This window comes from Nycticebus coucang, chromosome 18, assembly GCF_027406575.1.
Source record: "Nycticebus coucang isolate mNycCou1 chromosome 18, mNycCou1.pri, whole genome shotgun sequence".
NCBI classification, from domain to species: Eukaryota; Metazoa; Chordata; class Mammalia; order Primates; family Lorisidae; genus Nycticebus; species Nycticebus coucang.
Window position 1 is genome coordinate 51,712,569 of NC_069797.1, and position 18,049 is coordinate 51,730,617.

At 48.6% G+C, this 18,049-nt stretch overlaps 1 protein-coding gene across 2 annotated transcripts in view; it reads right to left on the minus strand.

Annotated features, from left to right (window-relative positions):
* The window catches only part of ITGA3 (integrin subunit alpha 3), a 30,566-nt gene that overhangs the window by 2,960 nt on the left and 9,557 nt on the right, over window positions 1-18,049 (minus strand). For both annotated transcript variants that reach the window (XM_053570661.1, XM_053570662.1), the window contains exons 4-23: window positions 16,978-17,227; window positions 14,582-14,668; window positions 13,969-14,176; window positions 13,366-13,562; window positions 11,446-11,534; window positions 11,172-11,308; window positions 10,957-11,043; window positions 9,536-9,603; window positions 9,328-9,464; window positions 8,597-8,746; window positions 8,388-8,485; window positions 7,856-8,003; window positions 7,557-7,625; window positions 6,894-6,973; window positions 6,735-6,812; window positions 5,831-5,933; window positions 5,489-5,671; window positions 5,185-5,307; window positions 4,319-4,432; window positions 3,302-3,400 (exon numbers count right to left, since the gene is read on the minus strand). In XM_053570661.1, the coding sequence (XP_053426636.1) occupies window positions 3,302-3,400; window positions 4,319-4,432; window positions 5,185-5,307; window positions 5,489-5,671; window positions 5,831-5,933; window positions 6,735-6,812; window positions 6,894-6,973; window positions 7,557-7,625; window positions 7,856-8,003; window positions 8,388-8,485; window positions 8,597-8,746; window positions 9,328-9,464; window positions 9,536-9,603; window positions 10,957-11,043; window positions 11,172-11,308; window positions 11,446-11,534; window positions 13,366-13,562; window positions 13,969-14,176; window positions 14,582-14,668; window positions 16,978-17,227 (2,505 nt within the window). The remainder of the gene's footprint in view (window positions 1-3,301; window positions 3,401-4,318; window positions 4,433-5,184; window positions 5,308-5,488; window positions 5,672-5,830; window positions 5,934-6,734; window positions 6,813-6,893; window positions 6,974-7,556; window positions 7,626-7,855; window positions 8,004-8,387; window positions 8,486-8,596; window positions 8,747-9,327; window positions 9,465-9,535; window positions 9,604-10,956; window positions 11,044-11,171; window positions 11,309-11,445; window positions 11,535-13,365; window positions 13,563-13,968; window positions 14,177-14,581; window positions 14,669-16,977; window positions 17,228-18,049) is intronic.

Consider the following 18,049-nt stretch of genomic DNA (forward strand, 5'->3'; position numbering starts at 1 on the left):
TAGCAGAGTGGCCAAAAGCCTGGGTTTGGGAGCCAGACTAGCTGGGTTCAAGTCCAGCTATGCTGTTCACTAGCTGTGTGACCTTGGGCAAGTTACTTAACCCCTCTGTTGTTATGATAATCATGCCTACCTCTTAGGTTTCTGGGGAGGATTCAGTGTGGTTAACATGTGTAAATTGCTTAGAGTAAACCACCTTGCTATACAGCAAGCACTCCATAAATATTTACCAAAATGCCAAAGAAGGCATAGCATATAACACCATTCTTTTTCTTCCCTTACAATGGAGATATGTGTGTATAAGATTTTTTTCTGACTATACATGATTTTCACTTCTTTTAAAATTATCTTGACCATTATTTTCTTAAAAATATAGATGATATAAAGAAAATTAAAGGTTCCCAGAACTTTATTCTCTAGAAATGCCTCCAGAATCTCTGTTGAGTCCCTTTCCATACTTTTGAAGGTGTATGGTTTACATAAATGGGATCATACTACATACACTCTTCGGCAACCTGTTTCTTTCTTCACTTGGTATCATTACCTTTCCACGTCACACAGTAAAGATCAACCTAATCTCTTCTGAAGACTGCACAGTCATTGCAGGAAATGTACCATAATTTATTGAACAAATCTCCTACTGAAAGACATTTAGATTGTTTCCAATTTTCTGCCATTATAAGCAATCTTTTAAAATATTCCTATATATTTATATTTGCATCCTTGTCCTATTAGCTTCTTATGATATATTCTCATGTGCTGGATCAAAGGAAATGGACATTTTAAATTTTAATGGATGTTGACAACTTTATCTCCAAAAGGAATCTACCAATTTATACTTCAATCAATAGCATTTCCCTCTATCTCCTCAGCACCAGACGGCATAATTCTTCTTAATATCTTCTAATCTGATAGACAAAAAATCTTGCCACTGTTATTTAGCTTCCTTTATGAGTAACTTGAATATTTGTATTTCATTCTACGTACATTGCCTGTTTATGCCTTTTATCTTTATACAGGGCATCTCAAAAGTCACCATATACAGGAAAAATATCAAACTCATTTTGTACTTTATATTATATTTTATATTTTTATATTTATATATCAATGCAGAGAAATATAAATATTTCATAAAACTTTTGTAATGAATATTTTGTAAATAAAAGTACATCTAGTGACAATTTCCTATTTTCCCTATGTATCTATGTATTGCAACCTTTGAGATACCCTGTAGTATCCACTGTAGTTCAAGGATCACTTGAGGCCAGGAGTTTCAGAAAAGCCTGGACAACATAGCAAGACCCCGTATCTACAAAAAGTAAAAAAAAAAAGCCCGGGTATGGTGGTGTGGCCTGTAGTTCTAGTTACTCAGGAGGTATAGCAGGAGGCTTGCTTGAGCCCAAGAGTTCAAGGTTACAGTGAGCTATGATTATGCCACTACATTCCAACCTGACTGACAGAGCAAGACCTTATCTCCAAAAATAAATAAAATATAAAAATTTAAAAAATTATGCTTTAACACCTGTAATCCTAGCACTCTGAGAGGCCAACGCGAGTGGATTGCTTGAGCTCATGAGTTCAAGACCAGCCTGAGTAACATGGAGACAGGTGTTATATGGGGAAGGGGGAGAGGAAGAGTGGGGGAGGATGGGCGGAGGGAAGGTGATTGGTGGGATTACACCTATGGTGCATCTTACAAAGGTACAGATGAAACTCACCAAATGTAGAATATAAATGTCTTAACACAATAACTAAGAAAATGCCAGGAAGGCTATGTTAACCAGTGTGATGAAAATATGTCATATAAAAATGACAAATATGTATATAAAACCAGTGTATGGGGCCCCATAATCGCATTAATGTACACAGCTATGATTTAATTAAAAAAAAAAAGAATAGCCAGGTGTTATGCTGGGCGCCTGTACTCGGGAGGTTGAGCCCAGGAGTTTGAGGTTGCTATGAGCAGTAACGCCACGGCACTCAACCCCAGAGCAACTGAGTGAGACTCTGTTTCAAAAAAAAATATATATATATGCTTTATATTTTATTCTAGCATGTTAATTTTAATTCCCACATTTAAATATTTAATCTTTTTGTTTATGATGTGAGGTAGGGATTTATCTTTATTTTACAGATGTGATCCCCTAATACTACTTAATAATTTACCTTTCTCCTCTGATTAAAAATGTCATCTGTATCATAAACTAAATTTCTTTTTCTATGTTGTTCCACTAATCCTTCTGGCCCTTCCTCTGCCTCTTCTATACTACATTATCTTAGGAAATGTACAATAATGTATTTAGTCAATGCTCCATTCATCTCTTTATAGGTATCTCCTATACATCTCCATTCTTTTTACAACAACTTATTATTCATTTTGTCATATTTATTCTTCCAGATGTAACTCAGAATCAAATCTGGGAAGTTTTTTTTTCAAGTTTCCTGAATTCTACCAGGACTGCAATAGTTTAGGAAGATCTGACAACTTGATAATACAGTACTGACTTTTTGCTATCCATTATTCAAGTTTCTGTTGCACATTTATTGTTATGTTTATTCTTGGATACTGGATAACTTTTCTGATGAGTTTGAATGGGATATTTTCAATTATATTTCTGATTGGTCATTACAAGCATGTAGGAAACCTATGGGCTTTAGTATTTTGAACTTGTTTTGAGCCTCTGAATCTCCTGAATTCCCTCATTGGATGTAATCACTTTTTGGTTGCTTCTCTATTCTTCTATGTAGACAATCACATCATCTGCAAATACTGATTGGGTCTCATGGTTGAACCTCTGTGTTGTCTTATCACCCTGCCTCTCTCTCTTTATGGCCTGTGGCAAAAATCTACATGTCCATAGTAGATATGTCAATGGGTGAGAAAATCAGAAGGCCCAGGATTCAGGCCCTGACAAGCTGAGCCAATTTGGGTAGGTTACCTAATTTCTGTGGGCCTCAGTTTCCTCAGCCATCAAATAGAAATACAATCCCAGCCCTATTCTTCATGGAGATGTTGTGCAGATTAGATAAGCTAAAGCACTGGTATTCACCTGGGTACATGTTAGAATCACCCATGCTACTTTGAAACATACCAATACCAGGGTTCCTCCAAGGGACTCATACTGAATTGCTGTGAGTGTTGTCTAAACATCAGAAGTCCTCTGATGGATGGACTCGGATGATTTTAACATGCTGCCAAGATTGGGAACCACATAGCTAACGTGTGTCCATGTGCTCCTAAAAGATGCCCTGTACTCCCATGCCCTGGCCAGAGATTGCTGTCCTAGTTAGCATGTCTACTCACCCACGTGGTCTTGTTCTCCATATTGATGGTAGGGACACTGGTTCGGAGGAAGAGCGTAGCCCAGCCATCTACCCTGACTCGGTCAAAGTCCCTATAATCCTGGAGGAGGAGAAGGGGTGGGTCAAAGGAGGCAGCTGAAGCCCCCTGAGCCTCCCTCCTGACCCTAAGCACTCCCATCCACTGGGCAGCACTGCTAAACAGCATCCCCAAAAGATCTGTTAGCCAGGCCTCTCCTCTACACATGATGCACATCATTCATTTTTTCATTCATTTGTACATCAGGTCCTGTGCTGGATGCTGAGGACAGCAGAGATAATGAAAGTCACGTCTAGGTGAAATCTGGCCCAACACCTGCTTTTGTAAATAGGGAGTATTTTGGGCACACAGCCATGCTCATTCATTTGTGGCAGCTTTTGTGTTGCAATGGAAGAATTGAGTAGTTGCAACAGAAACCCTATAGCCCACAAAGCAGAAATGATTTATAATCTAGTCATGTGTAGAAAAAGTTTAGTCCAGATGGCATGAGAAGGTTGTCACTGTAACCCAGAGTTGAATGTGATAAATGATGTGTTTGGCTTTTGAGAAAGTTCTGTGGGTATCCAGAGGAAGAGAGGTCATGTTTAGCTGGAAAAGTCAGAAAATACCTTGCTGACAGTGAAGCATCTGATGGAAATGCTGAAGGTAGAATAGGAATCTACATGCAGAGATAATAGAGTGGAAATCGGCATCCCAGGGAGAAGGAACAGCCTGGGCAAAGGCATGGAGGTGGGAAAGTGATGGACAGAGGGCTGAATAATGGGCACCTGAGTGAAGGTCACTTTGGCTGGAGACAAACACATCCATATCCAGAGACAGAAACATAACAGTGACATGGCACACAGTGACAGGAGTACAACTGTATACAGCACAATGCTGTCCCAAACACAGAGCCCTGCTGTGACCCTGGCCTTGCCCTGTCCCTGTGGTTCTGCCCACCAGGCTGGCTGGCAGTGGAGACCTCCAGACCCAGGCACTGACCTCAATGAATGTGCTGTTCCACACCCGTGCCTTCACAGTCACATTGGTGACAACAGGAGCATCAGGAATGGGGCACTCTAGCCACACACAGCGGGCGCGGCCAGTGGCACAGTTCTGAGGTGGGCAAGGATCACAAACATGAAACAGTCTAAACCTTCCAATCCTTCAGGGAGAATCCTTACCTTCAACCCCTTCCAGACTCTGTCTCATCTTTGGGTGACTCCAAAGGGCCTGACCTCATGCCTTCACTCGTGTACACACACCCTGCCCCTATACTTATACTTTTCAGACACATTCTTTGGGCCAAGCTGATGAATCGCCAGGCACATGGACAACATGAAATATGGTCTCTGCTCATGTAAACGGGGCCCAACCTCCAACACTCCTTCCCAAAGCACATCCACAGTGAACCTCTATTCATGTCCCCCCACTGCCTCCTGCCTCTCCACCCAGCCAGGCCTCAATTTGCTTGTCAGGCCTGCTCCTCACTCCTTTCCTACAGAGGGAGCCCTACACCACCTGCAATGCCCTGCCCCAACTTCTGCCCTCCTGGTACCCCAGCCCTGAGGACCAAGGCTTTGAGCAGCTCTATCCCCTCAACAGCTGGGGACTCCCTGGAGTACAGCCAGTGTCTCCTCTTTTGATCTTCTGTACTGTTTACCCCATCACAGTGGAGTCCCCTCTGAGAGCAGGAGATGAGTCTCCCCAGCTGTCTGGAGGCTCCTTAGGGTGGCGCCACATCACCTCATCAGACTGGGGTCTCCTGGTGAGGAGTCCCCATCCCCCTTGCTTTGTGTGCCCCCTGGAGTCCACACACCTGTGATGGGGTGGACACACTCCCCTCCAGCCCCACCCTGGCCACTCACCAGCATAGTCTCAGATTTGGCTTTTTTTGCAGCAGCCAGAGTGACAGGTTGGGGGCCCTGGCCTCCTCCTGGGTCTAGCTGTCGCCGCCTGCGCTGTGGAGATGGCGGCCTGTCCCCAGGGTCCTGGAGAGGGAAGAGGAGATCTGCTGGGAGGGCAGAGAAAGATGTGGTAACAGGGATGGAGGAGGGAAGAGGGTGGAGAGTTAGGTAGCCAAAGGGGTATGAGGGCAGAGAAGGGAAACACTGGCTTTTCTGCCCAGTAGCATGCAAATGAGATGCACAGGGAAGATTCCTGGTGGCTTACAGAGAGAGTGAGGTTGAGAGGGTTGATAAGGTCTCCAGGTGGCAGGCAGGGCCAGGACCCATTGCCATGGACAGTGATCTCCGTGGGGTACAGCAGCCACTTGCCATTGGTGACTTCATAGGGCCACTCCAGGCCTAGGACCAGGGTCCCCAGGGCTGCTAGCCCCTCCCCTATTGGGCCCACCTGTGGGCAGAAGAGGCATCATAGTCATGGTCTCCTGAAAAACCACCTCCACCAATCCCTAATCCTCCCTTCAGACTTCAGAGGCACAAAGAAAAACAAAAACAAAAACCATTATGTTTCCTGCATGTCCCCAGCCTAGGACTCCAGAGGTCCCCTTACCTGGAATTCATACTTAAGGGGGCTTCCCACATCCTCTACAGTTTTCATGCCAGACTCGCCCATCACTGTCCCTCCAAAGAAGCTTTGTAGCCGGTGATTCACCCTAGGGTTAAGAAAGATGCTAGCGTAACAGGAGTTGGGGCCCTGGTAGGGAGGGTGGGTGCCAGAGCTAGTGAACTACAGCAGACCTGCGTATAAACCTCAGCTCTGCCATTTACCAGCTGTGTGGTCTCAAGCAAATTATTTATCCTCTCTGAGCCTCAGTTTCCTCATCTGTAAAATGGAGTTGATAATAGTTGCTACATCATAGTTCTGTCATTGAAGGAATGTACATAAGATCTTTAGGGTAGGCTCGGTGCCCATAGCACAGTGGTTACAGCACCAGCCACATATACCCAGGGTGGCTGGTTCGAACCCGGCCAGGGCCAGCTAAACAACGTCAACTCCAAAAAAAAAAAAAAAAAAAAAAAGTCGGGCATTGTAGGGGGCGCCTATAGTCCTAGCTACTTGGGAGTCTGAGGCAAGAGAATCGCTTAAGCCCAAGAATTGGAGGTTGCTGTGACCTGTGACACCACAGCACTCTACTGAGGGGGAAACAGTGAGACTCTGTCTCAAAAAAAAAAAAATCTTTAGGGTGATGAGGCCTAAGAATTGGGCCCAAGAAATGGGGCTCACCTCAGCCCCAGGGTGGCTGATTCCTCCACTTCTACCTATTTTGCAGGGGAAAAATAATGATAATAATAATAATAATAATAGTGATTGCTGTTGTTGAGGGGAGGATGACCCACAGAAGGTGGGAACCTGAGGATACTAGGCCAAGAGAGGTGTTAGGGGAGCCTGGGAGACACCTTAGCTCAGGCATAAGAGGCTGGGAGTGGGAGGTGGAGTAGACAGAGGTACCCACATGCTGAGTGAGGCCTGGAGTGTGTAGTCCACTGGCAGAGTCAGGGTCATGGGCTGCAGGTTGTCCTGGTGACTTGACCTGGGGAAGGAATACAGAGGCTCAAAGGGAGGCCCAGGACACTTCAGCCCCAACTTAGATTGGCATCTTGATGTCACTCACGTAGAGAGCTGCAGCTGCACCTGAAGGTCCTTTGTGTTCAGGGTCACCCCAGTGACCTCAAAGGCGATGAGCAGCTCCATCTGTAATGAGGGTCAGAGAGGCAGAGAAGGATGTTTGGGGCCCAGTGGGGATGATGTCATGGAGAGAGGGGCTGAACACTATACTAGGGAATTAATTCTCTGGCCACTTCTTCTTCCTCCTCCAATTCTGGGTGAGGGGTCTATACCTCCCTACCTCATCTCTGTTTCCTTTTCCTCCTTTGCCTCCCTTGGGTCACATCTCTGATACTTTGACCTATATGACATTGACCTTGAGATAGTTACTGAAACTTTCTCTGTTTCCTCTTCTGTAAAAAAAGAGTGTGTGCTTCCTGGAAGGTTGTGCAAATTATATCATAGATTAATAAAAATAGTTTAGGGCTTGGGGCCTGGCACAGATTCCGTGCATGGTAAAACTGCTTTCCCCACATCCACCTGTTCAGCAGCTGCATTTTTCTTAGTCTCAGGGCCTTTTCCTACTCTCCAATGGATCTACCTCTCCCCTACTCTGGCTCTCTGCTTCAAGGAAGCCTGGGAAGCCACAGGCAGAAGAAGGAAGGGTAAGGACCTGGCTGGAGGAGCAGCCTGGGACCCGGGGGACTGGGAGGAAGTGGCCCATGCTAACCTTCTGGTTCCGTTTGAAGGGATTCCCCAGCTCACAAAGGATGGTCTCGTTAGCTTGGCAGGCCCCAGCCTGAGGAAAGAGGATGAGTTAGGTCAGGATTAGGTCAGACCAAGGCTTGTCTTCTCTGCCCGTGGTGCAGGGTTGTAAGCCCTAGAGGCTCGCCAAGCAGCAGAGGCGGCGCAGAGACAGCCCGGAGGAGGTGGCACATGGCAAATGATAACATATATACAGGGCAGACATATGGATGCAAATACGCGTGGAGCACTACTTGGGCTCTGAGCAGGCTGGCGGGCACTCACCGGGCGCACGGAGGACAGCAGCAGCGCTGGAGGCACCGCCAGGGTGAGCAGCGCCTCGTGGGCGTCCTCCCCGGCCCTCTGCGAGCTCCGGGCATTGGTCACGTTGATGCCCAGGTACAGTTTCCGAACGTCTCTGCTGTATGGGAGCCTGAACAGAGTGCCCCGGGCTCAGCCAAAAGCCCTGCCCCGGGGTCCGTCCCCATCCACAAAGCCCTGGCCCCAGGTCCACCCCCCATCTACGAGGGCCGGTGCAGGGTCCGGCAGAATCGACGAGGTCCGGCTCCCTGGCCCTCCCCATCTATGAGGCACTGCCCCGGGTCCGCCCCAAATCTATGAGACCCCGCCCCGGGTCCGCCCCAGATCTACGAGGCCCCGCCCCCAGGCCGCCAAGGCCAGGGAAAGCCTCAACTCAGCGTATCCAGGCCCCGCCCTTTAGTCGCACCTAGAGGTGAAAGCCCCTTTTCTGACCATCCTACCTGGCTTCTTAAAGGCTCTGCCCTGGGACTTGCCTCTCTATGAGCCCAGCGCCCACCTGCTCAGCCTCTGCAGCTGCTCCGACAGGAAGGCCGCCCGCATCTGCAAGTTGCTCTCGCACTTGTTGTCCGGCCCACATTCTTTCTGGAAATGGACCTAGGGGTGGCCGGAGGTGTGAGAGGTTGCACTACCCACAGTGCCCTCTCGCCCCATAGCCCTCCAGGTTCCTGCCTTTCAGACCCGGACCGCGACCCCGGCGCCACCCACCTCAGTGTGGTTCTCCAGAGCCTGCGCCCGGTTGAGGACTGGGTAGGAGTCCAGGGACCACAGCCCCAGCTGGGGGCCATCGGGCATAGGCAGAGGTAAAGAATAGTTCATGGAGATGACGATGGGCCGGAGTTTGTCACGGACATTGTCCTGAGGAGAGAAGCCAAGCTGAGCCCTGCACAGCACCCTCAGCCCAATGGAATCTTCATATCACCCTGAACCCCAGGGAGGATCTGGGGTCCCCTCCACCCTGAAAACCCCACAGTTAGGCTGAAGCCCTTCTAATCGAATCTCCAAATTGAGACTTCCTACCATCTTGACTCCCCAAGAGAAGAATCAGGGTTTCTTTTCCCAGGAGTCCCTGGGGAAGGTGGTTGAGCTTCCTCTTTCATAGGATCCCCAGGTTGAGCTTTCCCCTTCCACCCTGCTATCCTAGAGAGCGACTGAGCTTGGCCCCCTCAGGGACCCCTTTTTCCCCAAACTAAGCTGAGCTATAAGCTCCCACATCCCTCACTTTTCTCAAAAGGTGATAAGCCCTCTATGCTCAGAGGTTCTCCATCTCTCCTACCATGAGCTGGATGCTGTGCACTGTTCCCTTACACATCTATAGCCTTCTAGGCCTACATTCCTTGTCTCTGGGGAGATTCCAGGCCCTCACTCTTGGCCTAGGGGGGCACTGGCCACCTCCAGGGATCCTAGAGCCCTCATCTTGCCCCTTGCTCCAGCCTCACCATCAGGAGCAGCTTTAGCTTCTGGCAGCGCATCTCAGGCATGGAGAAAAATCCATGGAAGACAGCTGACTGACTCTTGGCAAAGCGGAGACGGGGTGGGCGGCGGTCCCGGTCAGCCTCCAGAGTGTAGGCCAGGGCTGCAAGTAGGCAGGGTGGTCAGCAAGTGGCCAGTGAACATGACCCCATCGCCCCCCACCCTGGCACTTACTGATGTTTTGCCTGTAGTGGGGGTTTCCAGCACTCTGGTTGTAAGCAAAGCACAGCTCCACCTGCACACTGTTAGGAGATGTATGGGAAGACCTGGTCACAGTGGGATACAGATATCCAGGCCCTAGCTCTTGCTCCTGTATCATGTAAAGGGAAATGAGGGCCACTCTTGAGAAAGGTAGGGGCAAAACTGGAGTGTCCACAAAGCCGATCTATGGTGTCCCTGGCCCCTTCCCTCCCACTCCTGTTAGAGCCATAGCAAACAGAGTTAGAGGCGACCAATGGGGAAACGGAGGTTCAGAGAGCAGAAGGACTTGTCTGAAGTTATCGGTCAGTTGGTGGCCCAGACCTGTCTTTTTTTTTTTTTTTTCTTGAGACAGAGTCTCACTTGTCACCTTTGGTAGAGTGCCATGGCATCAGAGCTCACAGCAACCTGAAACTCCTGGGCTTAAATGATTCTCTTGCCTCAGCTTCTCAAGTAGTGGGGACTATAGGCACCTGCCACAACACCCAGCTATTTTTTAGAGATGAGGTCTCACTCTGGCTCAGGCTGGTCTCAAACTTGTGAGCTCAAGCAATCCACCTGCCTCGGCCTCCCAAGTGCTGGGATTACAGTTGTGAGCTACCACATCCAGCCTCCAGACCAGTCTTGAACCCAAGTCTCCCAGACCCTAGCGCAGATTTCCTTCCACAATCCTTTGCTGCTTTCCTGCTGTCTTCCTTTCCCTTCTGACCCAATATCCACATTCACTGGAAGACCTGGGGGTCATTGCCATGATTATTGTCACTTTCTTAGCAACTAACATTTTTTGAGCATTTAAGATGTACAGAGTATTGTGCTAGGGATAATTTGTACATTTTCTCATTTAATTAGCACAACAACCCTGTGAATTGGTTATATGAATTCTGTTGTACAGCCAAGCCATCTGAGACCAAGAGAGATTAATAATGTGCCAAGGTGACTTTTCTTCCCCACATGGGTCCACGTAAATGCTTCCCTCTTCTCTCTTCCTCTGGGACCTTACTTCCTCCAAGCCCACCCCTATCCCTGCAGTGGCATAGCTGGGATTTGAACAAGGCAACCCAGATCTCCATTGTCAAGCACTATACTCTTCTGCTCCTCAATTCATCCATTACCTCTTGCATCAGGAAGTTTTCTTTTTTTTTGTGGTTTTTGGCTGGGGCTGGGTTTGAACCCGCCACCTCCGGCATATGGGACCGGTGCCCTACTCCTTGAGCCACAGGCGCTGCCCGGAAGTTTTCTTTTTAATGAAGTTGGGTAGAAAGGGAAAATCCTTAGGTATCCAGTCTCTAAAGGTACGATATCAGGGGTTGCCAGGGAAGGGGTTTGGGAGCTCGATTCCTTCCTGGTCTTCCCATAAATGAGGAGTAGGTAGACAGAGTGGGGGCCGATAGTCTCACCAGGAGGTGGCTGTGCAAAGTGCAGGGTCCAGGACAGCTGGCCTGGCCACCAAGGTCCTGTAGACGATGTTAATGACAGGCCGGGCCCTGCAGAGATAACAGAGCCAGACACACATATCAGTGCCTCCTGTCTGTGGAAGATGGACGAAGATGGGACTCCCACACAGACATGGATGGAGAAGAGAAAGGTCCCTCTCCACTGCTCCCCAGCTCACCGCAGCAGCACGATGCGGTCTGACAGACTCCCCACTAGCAGGTCTGGATAGAAGTTCTCATCCACGTCCATCTTCCCACTCAGGGAGTAGCCAAAGGTGGCCAGGCCAGGCAATCCCAGCTTCTCTCCGTAGATTACCTGGGGACAGGGGGCAGTGATGGGGGTAGGCTCTGAAGAGTGGGGCCTGGGGATACATGCAAGGGGTGACCGAGGGAAAGGAAGGAAAGCCCATCTCAGCTGCTGGAGGCAGCTGACCCATCCCTGTCCGTCCATACCTGCTGAGGCTGTCGGAGGAGCCCCCTGGAGCTGCTGTGGTAAATGTACACACTGCCCAAGCCCTCAAAGGGAGCTCCTACAGCAATATCTGGGGAAAAGAGGTGGAACAGGCTTAGCCAGGCACCCTGGGTCCCACATCTCCCTAACCCTAGAGCCAGTATGATGTTGACCTCACCCTGCCAGGTAGTGCTTTGAGCATCAGGGAAAGGCCAGAGCTCTGTGGTCCAGGATTAACACTCCACGTCCTCTTTTCGTAAGTGGAAAAGTTGGTTCAGGAGAAGGGAGGTGACTTACCCAAAGTAACACAGCAAGGTAATGCCACAGGCAGGCCTACACCCCAGATTCCTGACCTAGCCTGGGGTTTTCCCCTTATTCTAGTGCTTTCCGTCTCCCCCACCAACCTCCTTTCCAGACACTCTAGTTCTTCTAATGCCATTTACGAGCAGGGTCAGAAAAAGATGTGTTCCCCATTGGTGACCCTACTGGTTAGTTATCAAGCATTCAACTTGTTTAATCCTCACAAGAATGCTACGGGTTAGGTACCATAGTCCCTACTTTATAGATGAGGGAACAGATGCAAATAATCCAGAATCACACAAGTAATGAGTAGAGAAGGAGCTATTTGAGCCCCTGTCTGTCTAACACCAGGGGCTGGGACTTTAATCATAACACTATAGTGGATCTTACTGCAAATATCAAGACTTTTAACATTGTAACCATTATTTCCAAAAATAAACCCAAAACACTGTATTATCTTCCTGAACTTTACTGAACTCCTTCTAGTTTGCTGCTTTTGATCTGATTAAGGCCTAGGTGATCAGAAAGCCAAACCTATTTGTGAAGGAAGAGTTAAGAGGCCCTAAGCAGAAACTAAAGGGTTCTTCTGTGTATGTGCTTGGTCTTTGTTGAGAGAACTTTCTGGCAACTATTTTTTTTTTTTTTTTTTGAGACAGAGTCTCACTCTGTCACCCTCGGTAGAGTGCCGTGGTGTCATAGCTCACAGCAAACTCAAACTCTTGGGCTCAAACTATACCTTTGCCTCAGCCTCCCAAGTAGCTGGGACTACAGGCACCTGCCACAATGACCGGCTATTTTTAGAGACAGGGTCTCGCTCTTGCTCAGGCTGGTCTCGAACTTGTGAGCGCAGGCAATCCACCCGCCTCGGCCTCCCAGAGAATGTCTGGCACCTATTTTGGCTTTTTCTCTTGCTTCTCAGCTATGTCCTCAGATATTGAAGTTGTCAGAGAAGTGACTTCCAGATAAGGCAGGTGCTTCTGTGGCACCCAGGCTCAACCCCTGGGTCTGATACTGTAGCCTGGTCCCCAAGTCTTGCAGAGCACTCATGATGACTTGTCTATCCAGGGTTCCCACCTTGTCCCAGCCCTTATCATCTCACACCTGAGATACTACTTTTGTGGTCTTAATCTCCCAGCCTTGTTCCCTTATCCATCCCATACATCTCTCCTCTCCAGAATCATCTTTCAAGGTACCAAGTTAGCATCTCACATCACTGTTCCAAAACTTTCCCTGGATGTCCCATCACCCCATATATAAAGCCCCACTTCCTCTACCTGATTTTCAAAGCGTCCACCCCCAGCCCTGCTCCTTCCCCAGACTCATCTCTGAGCATTCCACACCTTCTAGATTTGGGCATGTCAGGCACGTTCTCCACCTGTGATGCGTCCTTCTGTTCCTGCCTGTGGTGTGCTCTTGGCCCAGGCTGGGTGGCACAGCAGCATGCCAGCTGCTCCAGGGGACCCACCGAGCTTGCCTCTACTGCTCCCTCTGCACAGCTTCTCTCCAGCACTGCTGTGAACTCCCTTATCTGCCCCCATCTGGTCTCTGCCGGCCCTGTCAAGCCTGGTATGCAGCTGGCACTTAGTCAGTGGGGGTGTTGGGGGAGGGGTGCTGGCTCATACCCTGGAATCCATCCTGGTTGATGTCACCAATGCTGGCCACAGAGAAGCCGAAGGCAGAGCGACTGGGGCCATGAAGGAGGAGGGAGGGGTCGGTAGGGAAGGAGGTGCCTGCCTGGTTCATGAAGACATAGATGGCACCTCCTACTTCCTCTTTCCTGTCAAAGTAATAGGGGGCGCCCACCAGGAGATCTTGCCATCTGCACAGGAGAGAAGGAGGGGGAAATGGGAGTGGGAGGTCAACCTCCAATAGCCAAGTAACTCTCGTTTAACAGGCATGATTGTCACAGCACAGGTCATAGGAAAGACATGAAAATGGCAACATGACCCACCAAACAGAAAACATATGCCATGGAGAAGCATGCGGGCACAGACCGCACCCAAAAAGCCTGCATCCACCAGAGCCAAACAAATGACAGGCACAGACAAGCAAGTGCAGGTGGCATGCAAATAGCACAAAAACACCCAAACTCCCGTGAAGTCTGACTGCAAATCCCTGCAAACAGCATCATAATTGCAAAACCTTCATTTCCCTGATCTGGCTTAGTCAAGACCACCTTCCCCCGGCTCCCTCCCTGGGTCCAGAGGATGTCCCTAGATTCTCACCCATCATTGTTCAGGTCTGCTAGGGCAATGGCGCTGCCAAAATAGGCGCCCACCTGCGTGCCCTCCAGCACCTGTCTCCTCCGCAGATCTCCGCCTGCCTCCTGGCTCAGCAAGAAGACAGCACCCATATGTCGGTGCCGTGGGGCACCTGTCACAATGGTGATGTCCGTGGGGTGCAGGATGGCGCTCCCTACCTGCACCGTGTACCCTGGGATTAGGGAAAGATGTTCAGTGAAGGCCCCAGTAAACTGTGTTGCCTTCTACTCTGGACTCATCGTCCTAGTCTGTTCCCACTCCCCTGCCATTACCTTCTATTCCATCATAACAAGCTGGGCAAGAAAGTTGACCCCAGATACCCAGTAGCCACACCCCATCCAGCCCCTATTTTCACTAGACACTGCACTGTGAACTCTGAGGGTAGGGACTTTGCATCTTGGGAGCTTGGAACAGGCCCTGGCATACAAGTGGTGCTCAGTAAGTTGAACTCAATGCCACTAGTCACACATGTACCCTGACCTCACCCTTCCACCAGGTGCTGAAGGTAAGGCCAGTGTTCCTGGACTGGGCCCCCTTCCCCTTCTTTCACCCAATGGGCCACCACAACTGCACTCACCAATATAGAGGTTTCCTTGGTCCTCTGGGTCCTTATAACTATACTCAGATAAATCCCAGTCTTTCCGTTGAATCATGTAGCTGTTTCCTTCACAAGAATTTGGGGAGGGGATGTGAGAGGAATATAAGTCACTACTTCCTTCCCCCCACCCCTCCCACCCCGTCCAAGACCCTACCCCACCCCCAGCCCCAACACTGGAGAAGGATAACCCTTTTTATTTGTGAGACCTCCATCATTTGTAAATCACTTCCTTTTTATTTTAAAAATACAGTGAGGTAGAACTGTGACCACAATCTTGCAGGTGAGAAAAGCACAGCTCAGGGAGAAAAAATGACATGCTTATAGTGTCATGGGGTTCTAGCTGTAGAGACATGGCTGGAATCCAGCTATCCTGGCTCCTGGGTATTAGATACTAGATGACGTTTCCCACTCTCTGGATGCTGAGGTTGGACTGCACTGTCACCTCCTTCTGGTCCTGACCCCGAACTCGGGCTGCCAATCTGGCCCCTGCTCCCCAGGCTGTGCTGGGAAAGGACTAATGATCCTGCCAACGTTCTAAAGGGCCAGGGGGACTGGAAGGCAGGACCAGAGGAGGGGGCAAAGGCCTCAGCCTTAGTTGAGCCCAGAGCTCTAACTATGCTCCATCCATGCTGCCTGTTGGTGAAGAGGAGGTTTAGGGCTCCCTCTGCCTGCTGATTCAGTAATAATAAGGGCTTGCTAAGGAGAGTGGGGTTGCTATGGCTATAATTGGTGTTAACAAAAAGAGAGGCAAAGAGGCAGGGCCTGGTGGCTCATGCCTGTAATTCTAGCACTCTGGGATTGCTTGAGATCAGGAGTTCAAGACCAGCCTGAACAAGAGCTAAGTCCCATCTCTTAAAAAAAAAGAGAGAAAGAGGCAAAGAGATAGAAAGATCAGATAGATACCTGTGTATAGCCTGGCAGTTATAAGCATGGGTCTTGATATTAAGAAGATACTCTGCAGCCCCTAAAAGGATGGTCCTATATATATTGATGCGAAAAAATGCCCACGGCAGGCGGCACTTGTGGGTAGGGCACCGCCCCAGCCAAATTGCAACAACAACAAAAAAATAGCTGGGCGTTGTGGTGGGCGCCTGTAGTCCCAGCTACTCGGGAGGCTGAGGCAAGAGAATCGCCTAAGCCCAGGAGTTGGAGGTTGCTGTGAGCTGTGTGACGCCACGGCACTCTACCGAGGGCGGTACGGTGAGACACTGTCTCTACAAAAAAAAAAAGCCCACGGCTTTTGCTAAGAGAAAAAGAGAAAATATCAGAATAGCATATTAGTATGATTCTGTTTGTAGGGTTTTTTGTTTTGTTTTTATTTTTTTAAAGATTAACTATACATTAAAAATAAATCTAGAAGGATCCACAAGATACTGTTGACTTTGGAAAATGAGACAAGGGAGGTGCAGGTGAGGAGGGGCACTTTTACTTTTTACTATTTAGTAGTCATACCAGGAGCCTGTTTTATTTTGAAAATTATACTAAATATAAATTATACATTTTAATATATAATTTTAATATTATATATAAATTATATTATATATAAAATTTTTATTTATTTATTTATTTTTATTTGTTGAGACAGAGTCTCACTATGTCGCCCTAGGTAGAGTGCCATGGAGTCACAGCTCACAGCAACCTCCAACTCTTGGGCTTAAGCGATTCTCTTGCCTCAGCCTCCTAAGTAGCTGGAACTACAGGTGCCCACCACGAGGCCCAGCTATTTTTTGGTTGCAGTTATCACTGTTGTTTAGTAGGCCAGGGCTGGGCTCGGACTTGCCACCTTTGGTGTATATGGCCCGCACCCTACTCACTGAGCTACAGGTGCCCAGCCTTAAAATGAGTTTTTAAATGGTTAAATGGAAGTCAGATGGACATTCTTTCCAATCTGGGTTTTATAACTTACCATTGGCCTTGGGCAATTTTATTTTATTTTTTTTTTGTAGAGACAGAGTCTCACTTTATGGCCCTCGGTAGAGTGCCGTGGCCTCACACGGCTCACAGCAACCTCCAACTCCTGGGCTTAAGTGATTCTCTTGCCTCAGCCTCCCGAGTAGTTGGGATTACAGGCGCCCGCCACAACGCCCGACTAGGCCTTGGGCAATTTACTTCTTTGAGGCTCAGTTTTCTTTTCAGTGAAATGGGCATAATAATACTTGCCCACTAAGAATATTTTAAGATCCACTGGGGTAATATGCGTAAGGTCCCTGGCACAAAGCAAGTGCTGTAAAATAGTAGCGGTCATGGTGGTTGCTGATTTTGGTACAGGCGTCCTGGCTCTTCTGTCCCCCAGGTGGATGATCTGGCCTGGCTGTCCTAGCAGTTAACTAGGGCGAGTGGTCTCTGTTCTTCCTCCCTTCCCCCACGGTCCTCACCTTTCCAGTTGTAGGCACCAGGGGCACCGAAGTACACGGTGCTCTGTGTGAAGCCACCGCTGGTGCCCAGCTGGCACATGCCTGTCTCCAGGTAGTCAGTGTTGCTGTTGCACATCTCATTGTGGTAAGTCTGCCAGTCGTCAGTAGGGTCCAGCTTCAGGTCGTTGCCTCGCACATAGCACTTGCCCACCATGCGCCGCTGGTCCTCTGACCCTGACCACAGCACCTGAGTGTAGCGGTGGGCACAGACCTGGGGAACCCCCCCCCACAATTCATATAGCCTCAGTCAAGAGTAGGGGACCCAGGGCCAGTTGTGTCCTTTGCCTTGTACACCTCTGGTTTTGTGGGAGAGGAGCTGAAGGCAGTCTCCTGACTTCTCTTTCTTCTCATAGTGAAACTGAAGCCCATATCTTCTTTCCAGAATGCAAAAATCTACTCTGAAGTTTGGGAATACTTTTTGGAAAGCCAGAAGGTTTGGATTTGAGATCTTGGCAAGTAGAAATCGGGGGAGGATGAGGGACTATAAGGTTCAAGCTCTTGGGTCTAAAAGAGGCTATTTATTGAAAGATTAGGAACCTGCTTCACTGCTGTCCCCAGATGACCCTGTCCTTTCATTGAAAAGACCATTATTAAGATAATAATGACAGCAGGGTGGGCGAGGTGGCTCTGTAATCCTAGTACTCTGGGAGGCAAGGCGGGAGGATCACTTTAGCTCAGGAGTTCAAAACCAGCCTGAGCAAGAGTGAAACTCCATCTCTACTATAAAAAATGGAAAAAGTTAGCCAGGCTTTGTGTTAGGTGACTGTAGTCCCAGCTACTTAGGAGGCTGAAATGGAAGGATCTCTTGAATCCATGAATTTGAGGTTGCTGCGAACTAGGCTAAGGCTATGGCACTTTAGCCTGGTCAGATAGAATGAGACTCTGTCTCAAAAAAAAAAAAAAGAAAAAAAGAAAAGAAAAAAATCAGATAATAATGGTATGCTAGTAATAATAACAGCAGCAGCTAACACTTAATTGAGTGCTTATGCTATGCCAGCCACAATTCTAAGCTCTTCAGGAATTAGCTTTTAAG